Source organism: Jaculus jaculus, chromosome 8, assembly GCF_020740685.1.
Source record: "Jaculus jaculus isolate mJacJac1 chromosome 8, mJacJac1.mat.Y.cur, whole genome shotgun sequence".
In the NCBI taxonomy this organism is placed as follows: Eukaryota; Metazoa; Chordata; class Mammalia; order Rodentia; family Dipodidae; genus Jaculus; species Jaculus jaculus.
This window is the reverse complement of record NC_059109.1, coordinates 45,356,453-45,373,838: the sequence shown is the minus strand read 5'-3', so window position 1 is coordinate 45,373,838 and position 17,386 is coordinate 45,356,453. Positions and strand designations below refer to the sequence as shown.

General features: G+C 42.4%; 1 protein-coding gene and 1 non-coding gene across 3 annotated transcripts in view; both read right to left on the bottom strand.

The window, feature by feature from the left end:
- The window catches only part of Fbxo3 (F-box protein 3), a 38,300-nt gene extending 21,750 nt beyond the window's left edge, over positions 1 to 16,550 (bottom strand). For both annotated transcript variants that reach the window (XM_045156432.1, XM_045156433.1), the window contains exons 1-3: positions 16,420 to 16,550; positions 13,909 to 13,998; positions 9,022 to 9,185 (exon numbers count right to left, since the gene is read on the bottom strand). In XM_045156432.1, coding sequence (XP_045012367.1) covers positions 9,022 to 9,185; positions 13,909 to 13,998; positions 16,420 to 16,523 — 358 coding nt within the window. In that variant the 5' untranslated portion in view covers positions 16,524 to 16,550. The remainder of the gene's footprint in view (positions 1 to 9,021; positions 9,186 to 13,908; positions 13,999 to 16,419) is intronic.
- Positions 2,972 to 3,110, bottom strand: LOC123463256. Its single transcript, XR_006638843.1, has one exon.
- Positions 16,551 to 17,386: the final 836 nt, after the last annotated feature.

Sequence of the window (17,386 nt, the reverse complement as noted above, 5' to 3'; positions counted from 1 at the left end):
AAGGTCTTATACTAGCCCAGGCTGTCCTAGAATTCACAGCAATCCTTTTACCTCAGCTTCCCAATGGCCAGTTTTTGGTTTTTTTTTAATATTTCTTTGAGGGGTGGGGGAACAGACAGAGGGAATTGGCATGCCAGGGCCTTCAGGTACTGCAAACCAACTCCAAATGTATGTGCCACTTTATGCATGTGGCTTTACGTATATACTAGGGAACTGCACCTGGGCCACCAGGCATTGCAAGCAGGTGCCTTTAACCACTGAGCAATCTCTCCAGCCCCACACCCAGCTTTTAATATTTTTATTTGTGAAGATGGTGGGGGACAGAGGCAGAATATGCCTGGGTTTCTTGCTTCTGCAAACAAACTCCAAATGGGTATGCCACTTTGTACATCTGGTTTTACGTGGGTATTGGGGAATTGAACCTAGAACAACAGGCTTTGCAAGCAAGAACTTTGAGCCTTTAAATGCTGAATCGTCTCCCCAGTCCTAGACATGGAATTTAAAATAACCAATTATTTATTGGTTACATATCCAATTAATTAAATGGCATGACAGAGTAGAAAAAATGGATGTAAAAATGAATAAAAACCTCAGAGCTGAAGAAAAATGAAAATTAGAAATGCACTGGAGTGGCTAATGAAAAAGCTGAATCAGAAGACAAAAAGGTTGGAAAAGGGAGCTGGAGAGATAGTTCAGTCAGTAAAGTGCTTACCTCACAAGCATAAAGACCTGAGTTCAATCCCCAGTAACCATGTAAAATGCTGGGTGTGGTGGCATCTATAATACCACTACTGGGGAGGTGGAGGTAGGCAGATCCTTGGAACTCACTGGACAGCTGGTCTAGTTTAGTTGGTGAGCTCTGGACCAACGAGAAGGCTTCTGAGATGGTCTGAATGAGATGTTCTCCACAGCCCGTGTGTTTTGAATATTTAGTTACCAATTAGTGGCAGTTTGGGCGGTGGAGCCCTGCTGAAGGAGTTGTGTTGTTGGGGGTGGGCTTTGCGGTGTTACTGCCAGCTCCCCCTTGCCAGACAGAGCTTAGGCTATTTCTACCCAGAGATGTGAGCCAGCTTCCTGCTGTGCTAGGCTTTCCTTGCCATGATAAAGCTTTCTCTCAAGACTCTAAACCAAAATAAACCTTCTCTTCCCATATAAACTGCTTTTGCTCAGGTGTTTTGTCCCCAAAGCGAGAAGTCACTACAACACCCTGTCTCAGAGGAGGAGAGCTGTGTCCTGAGCATGACACCCAAGGTCATCCTCTGGCATCCACATGTACACACATACATGTACACCAACTTGCAATAACATGCACATACACACTTGAATGCATACCATTTAAAAAGGTTGGAAAGGAAGCTGGAGAGATGACTTAGTGGTTAAAGTGCTTGCCTGCGAAGCCTAAGGACCCATGTTCAACTCTCCAGATCACACATAAGTCAGATGCACAAGGTGATGCAAGCATGCAAGGTCACACATGCACAAGGCAGCACACATGTCTGGAGTTTAACTGCACTGGCTGAAAGCCCTGGTGTGCCAGTTCACTCCCCCATAAAAAAAAAATGGAAAAAAAATCAAAAACAAAGGGTGGAAAACACAAAAGCAATGTGAGATGTACATAGGACGGTATAGTGAAAATGTTTGAGACACCCCATACTGGAATGTTGAAAGGGAAAGACAGAGTGAAGCAAGAGTACTTAAAAGATAACTGCAGTTATCTCTAAAACTCATTAAACTACCAAACCATAATTCAAGAAGCATGATAAACTTCAAGGAGGATAATTATAAAATTGTGTCTAGACAAATGACTGGTAAACTGCTGAAAATCAAAGACTAAGAAATCTTAAAGTAGTCAAGGGAGGAGAAAAGGCATAAATTTAAAGAGCTAACAGTAGGATAGAGCTGAATTTACAATAGAAAAAAACAGAAGCCACAAGAATGAGGTCTTTAAAGTGGTGAAAACTAGAATTCTATGCGGTGAGCAGATTCTTCAACAGCAAAAGTGAAACATCCACGAGCAGGGCTTCCTCTCTAAGAGAAGTACTAGAAGGACTGCTCCAGACTGTAAGGGCGTGCGATTCCGATAGAAACATGAAGACAGAGACCAGGATGAAGAGCAGCTAGAAAAGGTAAATATAAAATAACGCTGAACATATATAAAATAATGTTTTCAGTACACTGCATACGTGGAAAATTAAAATCACAACAGAGGGGACTTGGAGTGTAGCTCAGTGGTAGAACACATCCCTAACTTGCACAAGCCCTGTGTTAGAGCTCCAACACCTCTCCTCCAAAAAGGAGCCCACAGTACAAAAGGAAGGATGGAGGTGATGTTCCTTCATTATCTACAAAGTGATATTCAACTTTTGTAAGTCATGACATACCTATGATCAAATATACTAGCAACTATATTAAATATGAATAGACTAAATAATCCAATGGCAAGATAGAGACTAGATTTAAAATAAAAAAAAGAGGGCTTGGGAATAGTTCAGAAGTAGAAAGCACACACTCAGAATGTGTGAACCCCTCAGTTTAATGCCAAAAAAAATACCTAACAAAAAAAATCCACAAAATTACTTATGAGACACATCTTAATGTAGATACAGGAAAGAAATTAAGAATGACTCTACTAAATCACATGAAATAGACTTTAAGGCAAATGGCTTCATTAGAGCTGGAGGAGGACTTCCACAGTGACACAAAGCTTATCTTTTTAACCTTCTGCATCTAAACACAGCATACACATGTGCATATGTATGAATGTTTGCATGCATATACGTTAAGAGTACATTGTAAAGGGGCAGAAAGCTGGGTAGTAACTAGAATACTACCTGCAGCCCAAAATATATTATTTTTAAGTGCCAGAACTAACAAACTGATGTATCTATAAGCACAGTAGATGCATTAGTTTTCCACTGATGCAGTATTAAAAGCTTAAAATAGCACTCGCTTGTCTACTTATTTGGAAGGTAAATGTGGGGCTAGGGCAGCCCAGGCAAGGCTCCTTGCTTAAGCACCTCTCCCACACAGGCAGCCACTAGCCCCTGTTACTCTAGGCTCTGCTGAGGGGAGGTGGGATAGCTGAATCCACCACCCAGGAAACTGAGCCAGGGACACTCACTTATTTGTCTTTGCAGGTCAGAAGTACAGCCATGACTCAACTGGACCCTCTGTTAAGATCACACTTAAAACTGCATGTTAACTGGGGCTGCTAGCTCATCTTACATATCATTGTTTTGGAACCTCTTCCAAGTTCATCAATTATTGGCAGAATTCAAGGGCTTGCAGTTGTGTCATTGAGGCAGAGGCCTTCTCTACAACCTAACAGTCTGCTTACTCAAAGTCAATAGGACAGACTGTGAATTTTTTTGCCTTCTGGAAGACCAGTTGCTTTTAAGAGCTCACATGATTAAGTCAGATCCACTCAAAATAAATTTTCATTTATTAATTGCAAACTCAAAATTGGTTCATTTGAGACCTTAACTACATCTGTAAAATCTCTTCACTCTTTTTCTATAATAGAGGCTAATCATGGGAATGAAAATAATTATATTCCCATCACTGACTTTACTCAAAGAGAGACAACTGTACCAAGTATGTACACCAGATGCATAGGAATCATAGGGGATTCTCTGTCTACTACAGTGAGAAATTCCAACATATCCCTCAGTTGCTCATAGAAACAAACAACAACCAAAACAATAAACCAATAAGATTGCCAAAGATCTGAACCAGATTGGTGGAATTTATCTATATGGTACTGAAAACAACAATTACAGAATCTACATTCTTTTTGAGTGTACATGGAACAATTACCAAATCAGATCCATATACAAGACCCCAGCATACATCACAACAACTTTTAAATTACAGAAGTCTGAGTCCATTCTCTGATCAATGTGGAATTAAAATATAAACTAGATTCTTATAGGATTACTAAACAAAGGTCCAAATGTTTGGAACTTAAGCAATATAGTTCTACATAAACCATGTGTTAAAAAAATCAGGAAAATACACAGGACTGTATGGTAAAGAAATACAGCACATTAAAACCTGTAAGATAAACTAATACATGTAGAAATAAATTATTGCCCTAAAAACATTAGGTGGGTGGGGGAGAAGCCTGAAAAACCTATGACCTAAGCAACCAACCATCTCAAGTCAGGAGAAAAAATAACAGTAAACTCAAAAACTCATAGAGAAGTATGAAATAAAAACATACAATAAAAAAGATGGATGAGAGCCAGGAACGGTGGTGCAGGCCTTTAATCCTAGCACATGGGAGGCAGAGGTAGGAGGATTGCCTTGAGTTTGAGGCCACCCTGAGACTCCATAGTGAATTCCAGGTCAGCCTGCGCCAGAGCAAGACTCTACCTCAAAAAAAGGTGGTGTGGGGGGGGCTGAAGGGATGGCTTAGCAGTTAAGGCACTTGCCTGCGAAGCCTAAGGACCAGGTTCGATTTGTCAGGTCCCACGTAAGCCAGATGTACATGGTGGCAGATGCATCTGGAGTCAGTTTGCAGTGGCTACAGGCCCTGATGTGCCCATTCTCACTCTCTCTCTCCCCCTCTCTGACTCTAATAAATAAATAAATAAATAAATAAATAAATAAATAAATAAATAAATAAATAAAATCTTTTTTAGAAAGTTTAAAAAAAGGGGGGACTGGAGAGATGGCTTAGTGGTTAAGGTGCTTGCCTGCAAAGCCTAAGGACTCAGGTGGCACATGTGTCTAGAGTTCATTTGCAGTGGCTAGAGGCCCTAACACACCCATTCTCTCTATCTGCCTCTTCCTCTCTCTCTTAAATAAATAAAATATTAAAAGATAATGACTTTCAAAAAAGATTAATGAACAAGCCAGTTATTTGAAAAGATTTCATTATTCCTTATCTAGCAAGACTGATAAAAAAATAAAAAAGTACACATAACTAATTTAAGAAATGCTTATAATAGCTGGGAAATGGAACCAGCCTAGATGTCCCTTAACTGATGAGTGGATAATGAAGATATGGCACATTTATACAATGAAGTTCTACTCAGTGGTAAAGAAAAATGAAGTTATGAAATTTGCAGAAAAATGGATGGATCTGGAGAGGATTATACTAAGTGAAGTAACCCAGGCCCAGAAAGCCAAGCGCCACATGTTTTCCCTCATATGTGAATCCTAGTTACAGATGATTGGGCTTCTGCATGAGAAGGAAAATACTTAGTAGCAGAGACCAGTAAGTTAAAAAGGAGATATAAAGGGAAGAGAAAGGAAGGGAGGAGGGTACTTAATAGGTTGGTATTGTATATATGTAAGTAGAATGATTGAGACAGGGAGGTAATATAATGGAGAATGGAATTGGAATTTCAAAGGGGAAGGTGGGGGGGAGGGTATTACCATGGGATTAAAAAAAAATTTTTTTTTGTTCATTTTTATTTATTTATTTGCGAGTGACAGGGGGGGGGCAAATAGAGAGAGAAAGAGAGAATGGGCATGCCAGGGCCTCCAGCCACTGCAAATGAACTCCAGACGCGTGTGCCCCCTTGTGCATCTGGCTAACGTGGGTCCTGGGGAATCGAGCCTCGAACCGGGGTCCTCAGGCTTCACAGGCAAGCGCTTAACCGCTAAGCCATCTCTCCAGCCCCCATGGGATATTTTTTATAACTATGGAAAATGTTAATAAAAATTGTGAAAAGATAAAAAATAAAATAAGAAAAACAAAACAAAAAAAATGCAAAAGGTGGAATGACTAAACTTACTAAGAATTAAAAAGAAGATGCTAGAAAATATTTTATGTCAATAAATTTGAAAATGTAGACTTGTCCAGGACACTTTCCTAGACAAACACACCTTACTAAAATTTATATAAGAATAAATAGAAAGCCTGAAGTCTTTTATCAAATAAAGAAATTGAGTCTTGAAACATTACAGAGGACAGGGTTAATACCACCTACCTGAGAGAACTACAAGGAGGACTGAGCAAGACTGCAGGTGCTTATTTAACGAAATGCTTCACTAGATCTCAGTAAATATTCCTTTACTCGCTGACCCCTCCACCCCCGCTTTGACCTACTAATAAGAGGAAGCAGTAAAAGGTCAGCAGAAGCCTAGAACTTTATCTCTGTCGCTCACACAAACCATCGACATTCTCTCTGTATCTTTTTTAAGCTGTGAAATGAGGGTACCAGTCTAAATCAGGGCTTGGTACATTACAGTCCATAAGCTAAATCCTGGCCTGCTCCCTTGGTCTATAATTAAAGTTTCATTAGATAATAAAGCCACCCCTACTTATTTACTCGTTGTCTATGACTGTTTTCCAGAAACAATAGTCTAACAACAGGGTGAAACAGCTGTGACCGAGACTATGTCCCACAAAGCCTAAAATTGTGTCAGGTCCTTTAAAGAAAAAGTCTGTCAACACCTGATCTACATGACTGCCAAATTCCCTTCCAACTCTACAATGCGAAACCACCACAAAAGGTAAGAAATCTGAAGCTGTACAATCAGACCATTAATATGATTGATATTACTGATGAGCATGAACAATATGATCAGAATATTAGTTAATGCTACTAACAATTATTATTGATGATATTGATGCACACGAGCACCACGATCAGAATATATCCTTTCAATTTCAAGGTACTCCCTAAAAGCTGTCTGCAGTCCACAACTGTATGCTCACTGACTTTCTTTCCTTTTCACCCAGCCCCTTTTTAACTTTAAAATTAAACCAGGGACTATGGCACCTGAGGTCAGTAGCAAGGCTCCTAATTTAGTGGTAAACTCATAAGCTTAGTGTTTGTTCCTAGAATTCCCAGCTAGAGCTTGTTAAAAAACATTCATCTACTTATTAGAAAGAGTATCAGCATGCCAGGTCCTCCCATCACTGCAAATAAACTCCAGACACATGAGCCACTTTGTGCATCTGGTTTTATGTGGGGGATAGAACCCAGGCTGTCAGACTTTGCAAGCATGCACCTTTTAGCCTCTGAACCATCTCTCCAGCCCCCAGTCCTAGGGCTTTAAACTGTTTCCAGTTCATGGTGAGTCCTAAGAACTGGCACCTGGCATTAAGCAGGAGCAGTCAAGAATTCTACCCCAGCTTCATACTAACCACGAGGAGCCTGGGTTATTAAAGACAAGGGAGGAGCTATAGTTCATTCCAAAGAGGAGAATCTTATCTACGGTCTCACATCCCACATGCTCAAATACTGGACTGGCCTCTAAAAAGACAATACATTCTCAACAAAATGCACCAAGTCCTTTTTCCTCTCTTCAACAGATGTAAAGCTCTCATCTTTCGGATGTGAATTCTCTATTCAATTCCTGGCTTTGCCTTTGCTTTCTGATGATAAACTTTTAAGTCTTTTGTGACTTAAGTATTTCCCCCATAAAATGGGAATAATAACAACCTTCCTTACAAGATTTTTGCTAATTGAATATAGTATAAAAGTTTGATGTGTGGCTTTGTACTTCATAAACAACGACCATAAACTATTAGCTGTTTTATTAATCACCACTAAATATCTAGTTTCAAAATTCCTGGCCTCTTGAAATATTTATCCCACATTCCAGGTGAATATTATTCATTTCCTCTTAGAAAATAAGCTGTTAAAAATATTAATCAAGGATGCTTTCCCTCAATATTCTATTCTACTCCCTCTGTTAAGATCATTTTCTTCTAATAATTCAGATTTGAGCATCTTGTTATGGAATCATATTTGTCTGAAAGTAATATGCATAAAAAATAGAGGGGAAATCTGAATGATAAAAGGAATGCTATTTCCAAAAATGGCATTGTAAGGGGTTAACTGCAGGAAGTAGAAACAAATTGCATTGAACACATATATGAAAATACAAAAACAAAACAAAACAAAGCATTTTAAAGGCCATGGTTATAAGGGGGGGAATGAGAACTGATTTCAATTTTAGATTGGCAAAACCAAAATGTGCACACAACTCTTTTAGCAGAGAAATATAAAAAAGCAGAGCAAGTTACAATAGACTTCATCACAGAACCATCAAATAAATGGGTATTATGTGTTTTTTGCCATAATGACAATATAGTAAAAAGAATACAGATTCTGGGGTCTAATAGACTTAAATTAAAATCATTGTAGATAACTAAAATAAAAATTGGCTTACTCAATTATGCTAAAGACCCAGGTTTTTTCCTAGTGTTAGACTGTCAAACATTCACATGTTCTAAAAATAGGAAAGGTACTGACATAGTTCACAAAGTTTTCAACTTAAAATACTTTTGAAGGCTGGGGTATATATCTCAGTAGTTGAGCACTTGCCTAGAATGTGTGAGGCCATGGGCTCAATCCCTAACACAGCCAAAATAAAAATAAAAAGAAATCATGATTGTCAATCCCAAGCAATCCTAACATTACTAGTTTCTTTATATAAAACAAATACTGGACTGGAGAGATGGCTTTACAGTTAAGGCACTTGCTTGCAAAGCCTAATGATCCATGTTTGACTCTCCAGATCCCACATAAGCCAGATAAACAAGGTGGCACAAGTGTGCAAGGTCGCACATGCGCACAAGGTGGCACCACATCTGGAGTTCCAATGCAGTGGCTAGAGGCTCTGGTGTGACAATTCTCTCTCTTACTCATTAAAATAATAATAATAATAATAACAATAAAGGTAAAAAGAAATTAGCTGTCTATCCAATAACAATGTATGCCCCAAGGGTAAGCAAAAAAGAGCAACATCTTTTTTTTATTTTTTTTTCCAAGGCAGGGTCTCACTCTAGCTCAGGCTGACCTGGAATTAGTCTCAGGGTGGCCTCGAACTCATGGTGATCCTCCTACCTCTGCTTCCCAAGTGCTGGGATTAAAGGTGTGCGCCACCACGCCCGGTGTAAGAGCGACATCTTTTTTTTAGCAGTACCAGGATTCTACTTCACTGTGAATGCAAATGGTGAGTTAGATGAGGCTGAATGAGTACTGGCGCAAGATGTAAACTAGAGCCACCCATGCTAACAGTGACTAAAATGGGGAAGGGATACATCATTTTCAGTACCTTTCAGAGATAAAACCATCCGAGGACACCTGGGCTCCAAGTATTTCTTGAGGTCATCCCAGGCCTTTTTAATAGCAGCATAATGATCAATGTATCTTCCTACATCTGAGTACGTATCTATGAAGAGAGATTTCCAGCACCGATTCTTCCGTGTTTTCTCTTCCCTAAACAGATTTTTTTAAATGGGATTAAAATTCTTTTGAAACAATGTTAGCACATATTCCCTTTCCCTTTGCTTCCTTCCTTTTCTTCCTCCCTTCCTCCTCTTCTCTTTTTTGTTTGCTTTTTGAGATAACGTCTCATGTAGCCCAGGATGGCCCTAACTAACTATGTAGCTAAGAATGGCCTTGAACTTCTAATCCTCCAACCTTCAGTTCCACAGGGTCACCACACTTGGCTTACCATATATTTTCAACATTTACCAACACATTTCATTGGGAGTTTATGGTAACTTTGCCTAACTTTTTATTTTTAATATTTTTATTTATTTATTTGCAAACAGAGAAAGAGGGGGGGGGGAGAGAAAGTATGGGAACATCAGGGCCCAGATGCACTTATGACCCTGTGCATCTGGCTATACATGCATATTGGAGCGTCACACTTGGGCCACCAGGCTTTGTCCGCAAGTGCACTTAACCTCTGAGCCAGCTCCCCAGCCCAATCTGTTTTTTTTTTTTAAGCCTATTTTAGCTACAAAGAGAGATTAGAGAGCAGTAAAATAAAATAAAATACACACATCAAAAAATTAACAAAATTTACTACTGGCATGGTAGAATTATTAGTCATTTATTTTCTTTCTAATATGCCTTTATTTTTTATTTTGGTTTTTCGAGGTAGGGTTTCACTCTGGCTCAGGATGACCTGGAATTAACTATGTAGTCTCAGGGTAGCCTTGAACTCATGGTGATCTTCCTACCTCTGCCTCCCCAGTGCTGGGATTAAAGGTATGTGCCACCATGCCTGGCTTTCCCATTGTTTTCTAAAGGCACATTGAGATTACAGACTTGTGGCACCACAACTTTGGGTAGGTACTAGAGAACGGAACTCAGGCCAGCAAGCTTGTAAGCAAGTACCTTTTATCACTGAACCATCTCCCCAGCCCCAAATTCCCTAAATCTTTTTTTATTGTTTTCCAAGGCAGAGAGTAACTCAGGCTAACCTGGAACTCCCTCTGTAGCCTCAGGCTGGCCTCAAACTCACAGGTATACTCCTACCTCAGTCACTAAGTGTCAGAACTAAAGGTATGCACCACCATGCCCAGGTAAGTTTCCTAATTATTAGTAAAATATCTGAATAATATATAGGTATAAATTTCAACTTTTTTCTGACAAATATACGAATTAAAAATTGTTTTATGAGATGGGATCTCATGTAGCCTGGATTGGCTTTGAACTCACTACGTAGTCAAGGGTGGCACTGACGTTCTGATCCTCATGCCTCTGCCTCACAAGTACTGGCATTACATGTGTGTTCTACCACAGCTGGCCTTGATAATAAACCTTTGAAAAGTATATGTAGTTGTCCCATCTTAGAAAATACTTAGAATATAATGACACTAATATTGCTCTAGTCTAGCACATCTACATTGGATTAGCCAGAAAATCATCACAATAATTACATGCTTCAACATTCCTTTACGAAGGCAGGGTCTAACTGTAGCACAGGCTGAACTAGAACTCAATCTGTAGCCAAAGCTGGCCTCTTCAACATTTTTATGTGATATAATTCCACAAATACTTATTAATCACTTTGTTACCAATGTCATACGAGCTAAGGCACAGTTCTTTGTTTGCCTTCAAAAAGTATACTGGGGGGAGAGGGGTGGAGAGATGTAGTGGTTAAGTTGCTTGCTTGCGATGCCTAAGAATCCAGGTTCGATTCCCCAGACCCACGTAAGTCAGGTGCACAAGGTGGCACAGGCATCTGGAGTACATCTGCAGTGGCTGGTGGCCCTGATGTGCCCATTCTCTCTATCTGCCTCTTTCTCTCTCTCTCAAATAAATAAATAAATTACTTTTTAAAAAAAAGTACACTGGGGCCAAGCATGGTGGCACACACCTTTAATCCCAATACTTGGAAGGCTAAAGTATGAGGATCACTGTGGGTTCAAAGCCAGCCTGAGGCTAGACTGAGTTCCTGGTCAACCTAGGTTAGAGTAAGACTCACTGCCTTGAAGAAATAAAAAAGCATATTGTCTAAACAAGGAGGGAATAATCAAGTATAAACTCAAAGAGCCAGAAGTGATAGAGGAGAGCTGGAGAGATGGGTTAGTGGTTAAGGCACTTGCCTGTGAAGCCTAAGGACCCTTGTTTGATTCCCCAGTACCCACATAAGCCACATGTACAAGGTAGTGCACATGCCTGGAGTTCATTTGTACTGGCTGGAGGCCCTGGTGTTCCCATTCTCTTTCTCTCAAATAAATAAAAATAAAATATTTTAATTAATTTATTTATTTTTGGCTTTTTGAGGTAAGGTCTCACTCTAGCTCAGACTGACCTGGAATTCACAGTCTCAAGATGGCCTTGAACTCATGGTGATCCTCCTACCTCTGCCTGCCGAGTGCTGGGATTAAAGGCATGTACCACCATGCCCGACTTAAAATAAAATACTTTAAAAAGAGAAATGGCCAGGCTTGGTGGCACATGCCTTTAATCCCAGCACTCAGGAGGCAAAAGATCACTGTGAGTTCGAGGCCACCCCGAGACTACATAGTAAATTCCAGGTCAGCCTGGGCTAGAGTGAGCCCCTACTTTGAAAAAAAAAATTCAGTTCTGGGCTGGAGGGATGGCTTAGCAGTTAAAATTCTTGCCTATAATGCCTAAGGACCTAAGAACCCAGGTTCAATTCCCTAGTACCCACCTAAGCCAGATGTACAATGTGGCATATGCATCAAGAGTTTGTTTGCAGTGGCTGGAAGGCCCTGGTGCACCCATATTCATTCTCATTCTCTCTCTCTCTCTCTCTGCACCCATATTCATTCTCATTCTCTCTCTCTCTCTCTCTCTCTCTCTCTTTCTCACACACACACCATCTGTCTCTTCCTCTCTGTCTAATAAATAAATTAAATTTTAAAAATCCAGTTCTAAGCACAACCCCTCAAAGAAAACTGAAGTTATTCATGGAGTAACTTCTCAGTTACAATTACAATTCTCAGTGCTCACACCTCTGCTTCTTGACTTACCAATGGACAGGCATCATCTGATGACCAGTGAAAGCTGAGGACACAGCAGTACTTAAATCCACCCTTCCCGCTCTTCCTCCTCACAATACTTGACAGATAGCTAACTTTTATCCTTGTAGAACTAAAGTTAATAGCTTTAAAGAATATACTTAATGGGAGCTAGAGAGATGGCTCAACAGTTAAGGCACTTGCCTGCAAAGCCTAAGGACCCAAGTTCAACTCCCCAGTTCACACGTAACACCAAATGCACAAGGTGGCACATGTGTCTGGAGCTTATTTGCAGTGGCTGGAGGCCCTGGTGCGCCTATTCTCTCTCTTTCTGCCTCTTTCTCTCTATCTCTCTCTCAAATTAATTCAGTAAATTTATATAAAAAAAGAATCTACTTAAACCTATACTTCGTGCTTCATCGACTTTGGTCTGACTCCACTCAGTCTAAGAAAAGATGTTAATATTCTTGCCTTTCCTTTTCCCCAAAATTCTGCTGTCACCTACACATTTATTCTGATAAATGTGTTCACATTTACTGGTTCCTGGTAACTCAGACAACCATGGGAATTGTGCCGGTGAGCCTAGAAGCCAGTGGGGATAGAGTAGGACCTTCAGGTGAGGACATTAGGAACACTCAAGTGATCTTCATGAACTGCACAGATGCATAGTTCATAGAGGAACTAGAGCAGTGGGCCAAGGTTTGAACCTAGGGGAACACCAACATTTACTGGCAGGCACAAAAGAGCAATCAGAGAGACCAGGGTTTAAGAATGAAGACTTACTCATTGTAGCCAAAGGTCAGATTTCAAAACTATACATTTCTCCACTACAGGCTAGGAACGGGACGGGAATGGGGTTCAGATAGAGACAAAATACAGTTAAGCAAGAGGAATAAGCTCATATCCTATAGCACAGTAGAATAGCTGTAGTTTACAACAATATATTTCTTATAAAGAGCTCAAAGAGGGCTGGAAAGATGGCTTAGCAGTTAAGGTGCTTGCCTGTGAAGCCTAAGGACTCAGGTTCGATTCCCCAGTACCCACCTAAGCCAGATGCACAAGGTGCTACATGCATCTAGAGTTCTTTTGCAATGGCTGGTGGCCCTAATGTGCCCTCTCTCTCTCTTAACTCTTCCTCACTCTCTCTCAAATAAATAAAATATTTAAAAAAAAGAGCTCAAAGAAAGGAATTTGAAGGTTTTCAAGATATAAATGACACATTTTTTAAAGAAATGAAAATGTAGCCTGGCCTGATCATTACACATTATACACATAATATTGAATTATTATGCTTTATCCCATAAATATGCACAATTATTGAATAGAAACTAAAAATATAAGTTAAAAATTTCCTCTAGACATGTGTGGTAGCACACACCTTTAATTCCAGCACTCTGGAAGCAGAGATAGGAGGATCTCCATGAGTTCAAGGCCATCCTGAGACTACATAGTGAATTCCAGGTCAGCCTGGGCTAGAGTGAGACCCTACCTCAAAAAACAACAACAAAAACACTTCCACTAGTGCCAGACATGGTGGTAGACACCTGCAATCCTAGCACAGGGAGGCTGAGGCAGAAGGACTGTAACAAGTTCAAGGCCAGCCTAGGCTACATAATGAATTTCAGACCAGCCTATACTTCAGAATGAGACCCTACCTAAAAAAAGTAACAAAAACCTTACTCTAGAAAAAAATCAATTCACACTCGCAGAATACTTACTCAGATATTAGCCAGTATTTCTTGCAATGTCTTCTCCACAGTGGATCGTGACTTGATAGCTGACTAAGTCTTCGACTGACGTAGCAACAACTGACAATCAGATTCAGTTAGTATAAAAGAAAAAAATTAAAATAGATTAAAAGTCATCATTACATTTAATTCCCTCTCATTTTCCACTACCTTTAAACCGCAAAATAATACTTTCTAAAATTTGTTTAATGTGTTAGCTAGTATAACTGCCTTAGGGAAAGTAAAGAAAGTGTGAAGAAATCTCAGATTCAAACTAAGCAAATGATACCACACCAAGATCTCAATGGACTAACCCAGCACAGTTGAGTGAATATGCACCAAAACTGTCAGGGCCTGACAATGGGATGGACACTTGGCAAAGTTGGGCTGTAAGTAAGATACAAGAAGCTGTAGTAAGTATGTTTGACATGTCTACAGGGAAAATTCAATAGTATTCAACTCCACTCATTTCCACCGACATTTATATAGATGCATCATGTTGCTTAAGTTCTGATTCCTACCTAAGTATTAGAAATGAAATCTGTTCTTACTGGGTGCTACATGATCTCAAACGGCCAGCCAGGCTGCCTGTGAGTCATGCCTATCTTCAGCAACACAAGCCTTCTAGCTCCTCCAGCAGGCCATGGTGTTGTTGAACAGCCCCGTAACCCTCCAAACCCTGTTCCTGGGACCAGGACAACACTGCACTGTGGCATGCTTCAAATCTGGCAGCTCCTTCTACTGGGAATTGGTTGTCTCTTCCTCCCCCTTCCTTAACAGAGCCATCCATTTCTTTCCTTCTGGACACTTAGTACCTCTTGTGACTATATACCTGCTTGACCTCCCATCTTGTCATGGAGTCTGTAAGCTCCATGAGAGGGAGGGGCCTTATCGTCTTATTCACTATTCTGTCACTAACATTTAACAGCTGGCCATAAGAGACACTCAAAAAAAAAAAAAAAAATCCGGGAGGGAATTACCATGGGATATATTTTATAATCATGAAAAATGTTAATAAAAATTTAAAAAAAATCCATCAAATAAATTATGAAGACAAAAATAAGATAGTCCTTACATTCTATCCCTCACAAAAATTAAGTAGTAAAAGGAAGAAGCTGAAAGCGGGGTCCTAAAAGAACTCTACCTTGCCAGACTGAGAAGGGAACAAAGTATTTCAGGCAAAGCCAAGAGCTTGAGCCACACAACAAAAATGTACAAGTGTGTGGTATGCTGGCATTGGTCTGATTTGGCTAGAGAGGACTGCGAAAATAAGATGAGGGAAGAGAAACAAGGCCTGAAAGACCTTAGATAATGCGAAGCCAGATGATAATGACCTTAAATGCTGCCCGTTCAGGCGACAGTTTGTAAATATGGGGTTCCATTGATTTTTAAGGAGGCGGGGCTGTCTAGATAGCGGAGATAACAAGAGGTCACAGTAATAGAGTATTTCAGACTCAACCAATTTGACCTGGAATAGTCTTTCCTAAATTACAACTTTCTCTGCTTTGGTATAGCCCCCAAGTAGGGAAAACTGTGTTTTTACCGAAAACAAAAGTCAGCTGGTACCCGTATTACGAGCAAATAGCAAGAAACCCAAGGGATCCGTGTCATCCCTTCGCCAGGTCCACCAGCAGTTACCTCTAACTTCAACAAAATTTGTCTTTCTAAAAGGACCTCTCAACAACACGGGGAAGCCAGTAAATGGCTAGGATCCAAATAGTCAATGCTCAAAACAAGTCTCACCCACCCGTTCTAGGAGGACACAACAAACTCGGGGCCCCGCTGTCAAGGATGTAAACAATCCTGCCAGGGGAGGCGGGCGGGCGGGGCAGGGTCGCCTTCCTCGGTCCCCATAACCGCATCGGGGCCTCTGACACTCTTACCAGCAACCGTGGTGTGCGGCCATCACCTGTACGGCCTCACGGGGAAGTCCAAGAGCAAGACACAACATGTGTCACCCAACCGTGAGGAGGAAGGTTGAGAGCAAAAACAATTGTCAGGGAAGAAAGTGAATCCCGGCCCGGGTGCTCAGGACCTGAGTCCCAGGTCGCCTGCCTCCTGGGGCGCCCGGCTGCACAGGCCCCGGGGCCCACCGGGGATGCTCGCCGACCCCAACCCCGGCAGGGCCTTATCCAGAGCTCAAGGCCGGTCGAGACCCGGAGGAGCCGCGGGGTTGCAAGCCAGGGGCGCCGCCTCTCTCTTCCCCCCACCTCCCGCGGGGGAACTCGGGCCTCGCCGGGTCCTGGGAGAGAGCGCGCTCGTGCCGGGCTCCCGGGCCTGGGGCGGGCGAAGGCCTCGGGTCCGGGGTCGTCTCTCCCTCTCCCTCTCGGGCCCCGGGGCAGGCTGCGCGGGGTCGCGGCGGCCCTGGCGTCAGCAGCCCTCTCTTTCGGGTGTCGGCGGGATCCCCGGTTGCAGTCCGCGACCCCGACCGCCTCGCCCTCCGGCCTCCCCGCCTCGTCTCCGTCGAGCTCCCACCCCGGCCGTGGGCACCGCCCCCATTACTTGATCAGGTCGCGGTAATCCAAGAAGGACAAGATGAGCAGCAGCGGATCGGTGGGCAGCGACTCCAGGGTCATCGACCCCATGTCGGCCTCGACGGCAGCCATCTTGCCTGGCCGGCTGCAGCCTGGCCCCACCCCAGCCCCGCCCCCGCCGCGGCCCGAGCTCCTCCGCGGCCGCTCGCACAGGTTAGTTATGTAACCGTCACCCGCGCCGCCGCCGCAGGCCACGCCCACCAGCCCCGCCCTGCCAGCCCCCGAGGCCACGCCCACCCCGCGCCGCGCCCCAGGGGCCCCGCCCACCTGCGCGCAGCCGGCCCCTGGCGCGGTCCGCCTCTGCTCTCTCCTCCCGTTCTCGCTGCCCGGGCCTGGCCCAGACCCCGTCAGTCTGTCTCCAAGTCCTGCGCCATTTCACACGCGGCATCTATTTCTCCCTCCCCCCCAAATATTTTATTTATTTATGAGAGAGAGAGAGAATGGTGCCACCAAGGCCTCTAGCCACTGCAAACGAACTCCAGAAGCGTGCAGCCACCTTGTGCATCTGGTTTATGTGGGTACCGGGGCATTGTGCATCTGGCTTTATGTGGGTACTGGGAAAGTGAACCCTGGGCTTTAGGCTCGGCAAACAAATACTTTAACCGCTGAGACATCTCTCCAGCCTACATTCGGTATCTTTCAAACCTCACCCCAACCCCCTGTGGGTTTTGACCTCCAAATACGTTGCTTGTCTTCTTTTCCAATCCAGGAGCCCTTGTGTCTCCGCGCAGCCTCTCTAGCCTCCTGTGTTCCCAGCCTTGTCCACTCAGGGATGGACAAGAAATGCAACTGGGAAACGATCAGTGTTTACCACCTGCTCACAAGCAAAACGCGTATATATGCCAAGTCTGTGCCAGCTGCTGTCACTTAACTTGGTTGTCACATGCATAAAAAAGTGTATAGAAAAGGATTTTTTTTTTAACCACGTGTGAGAG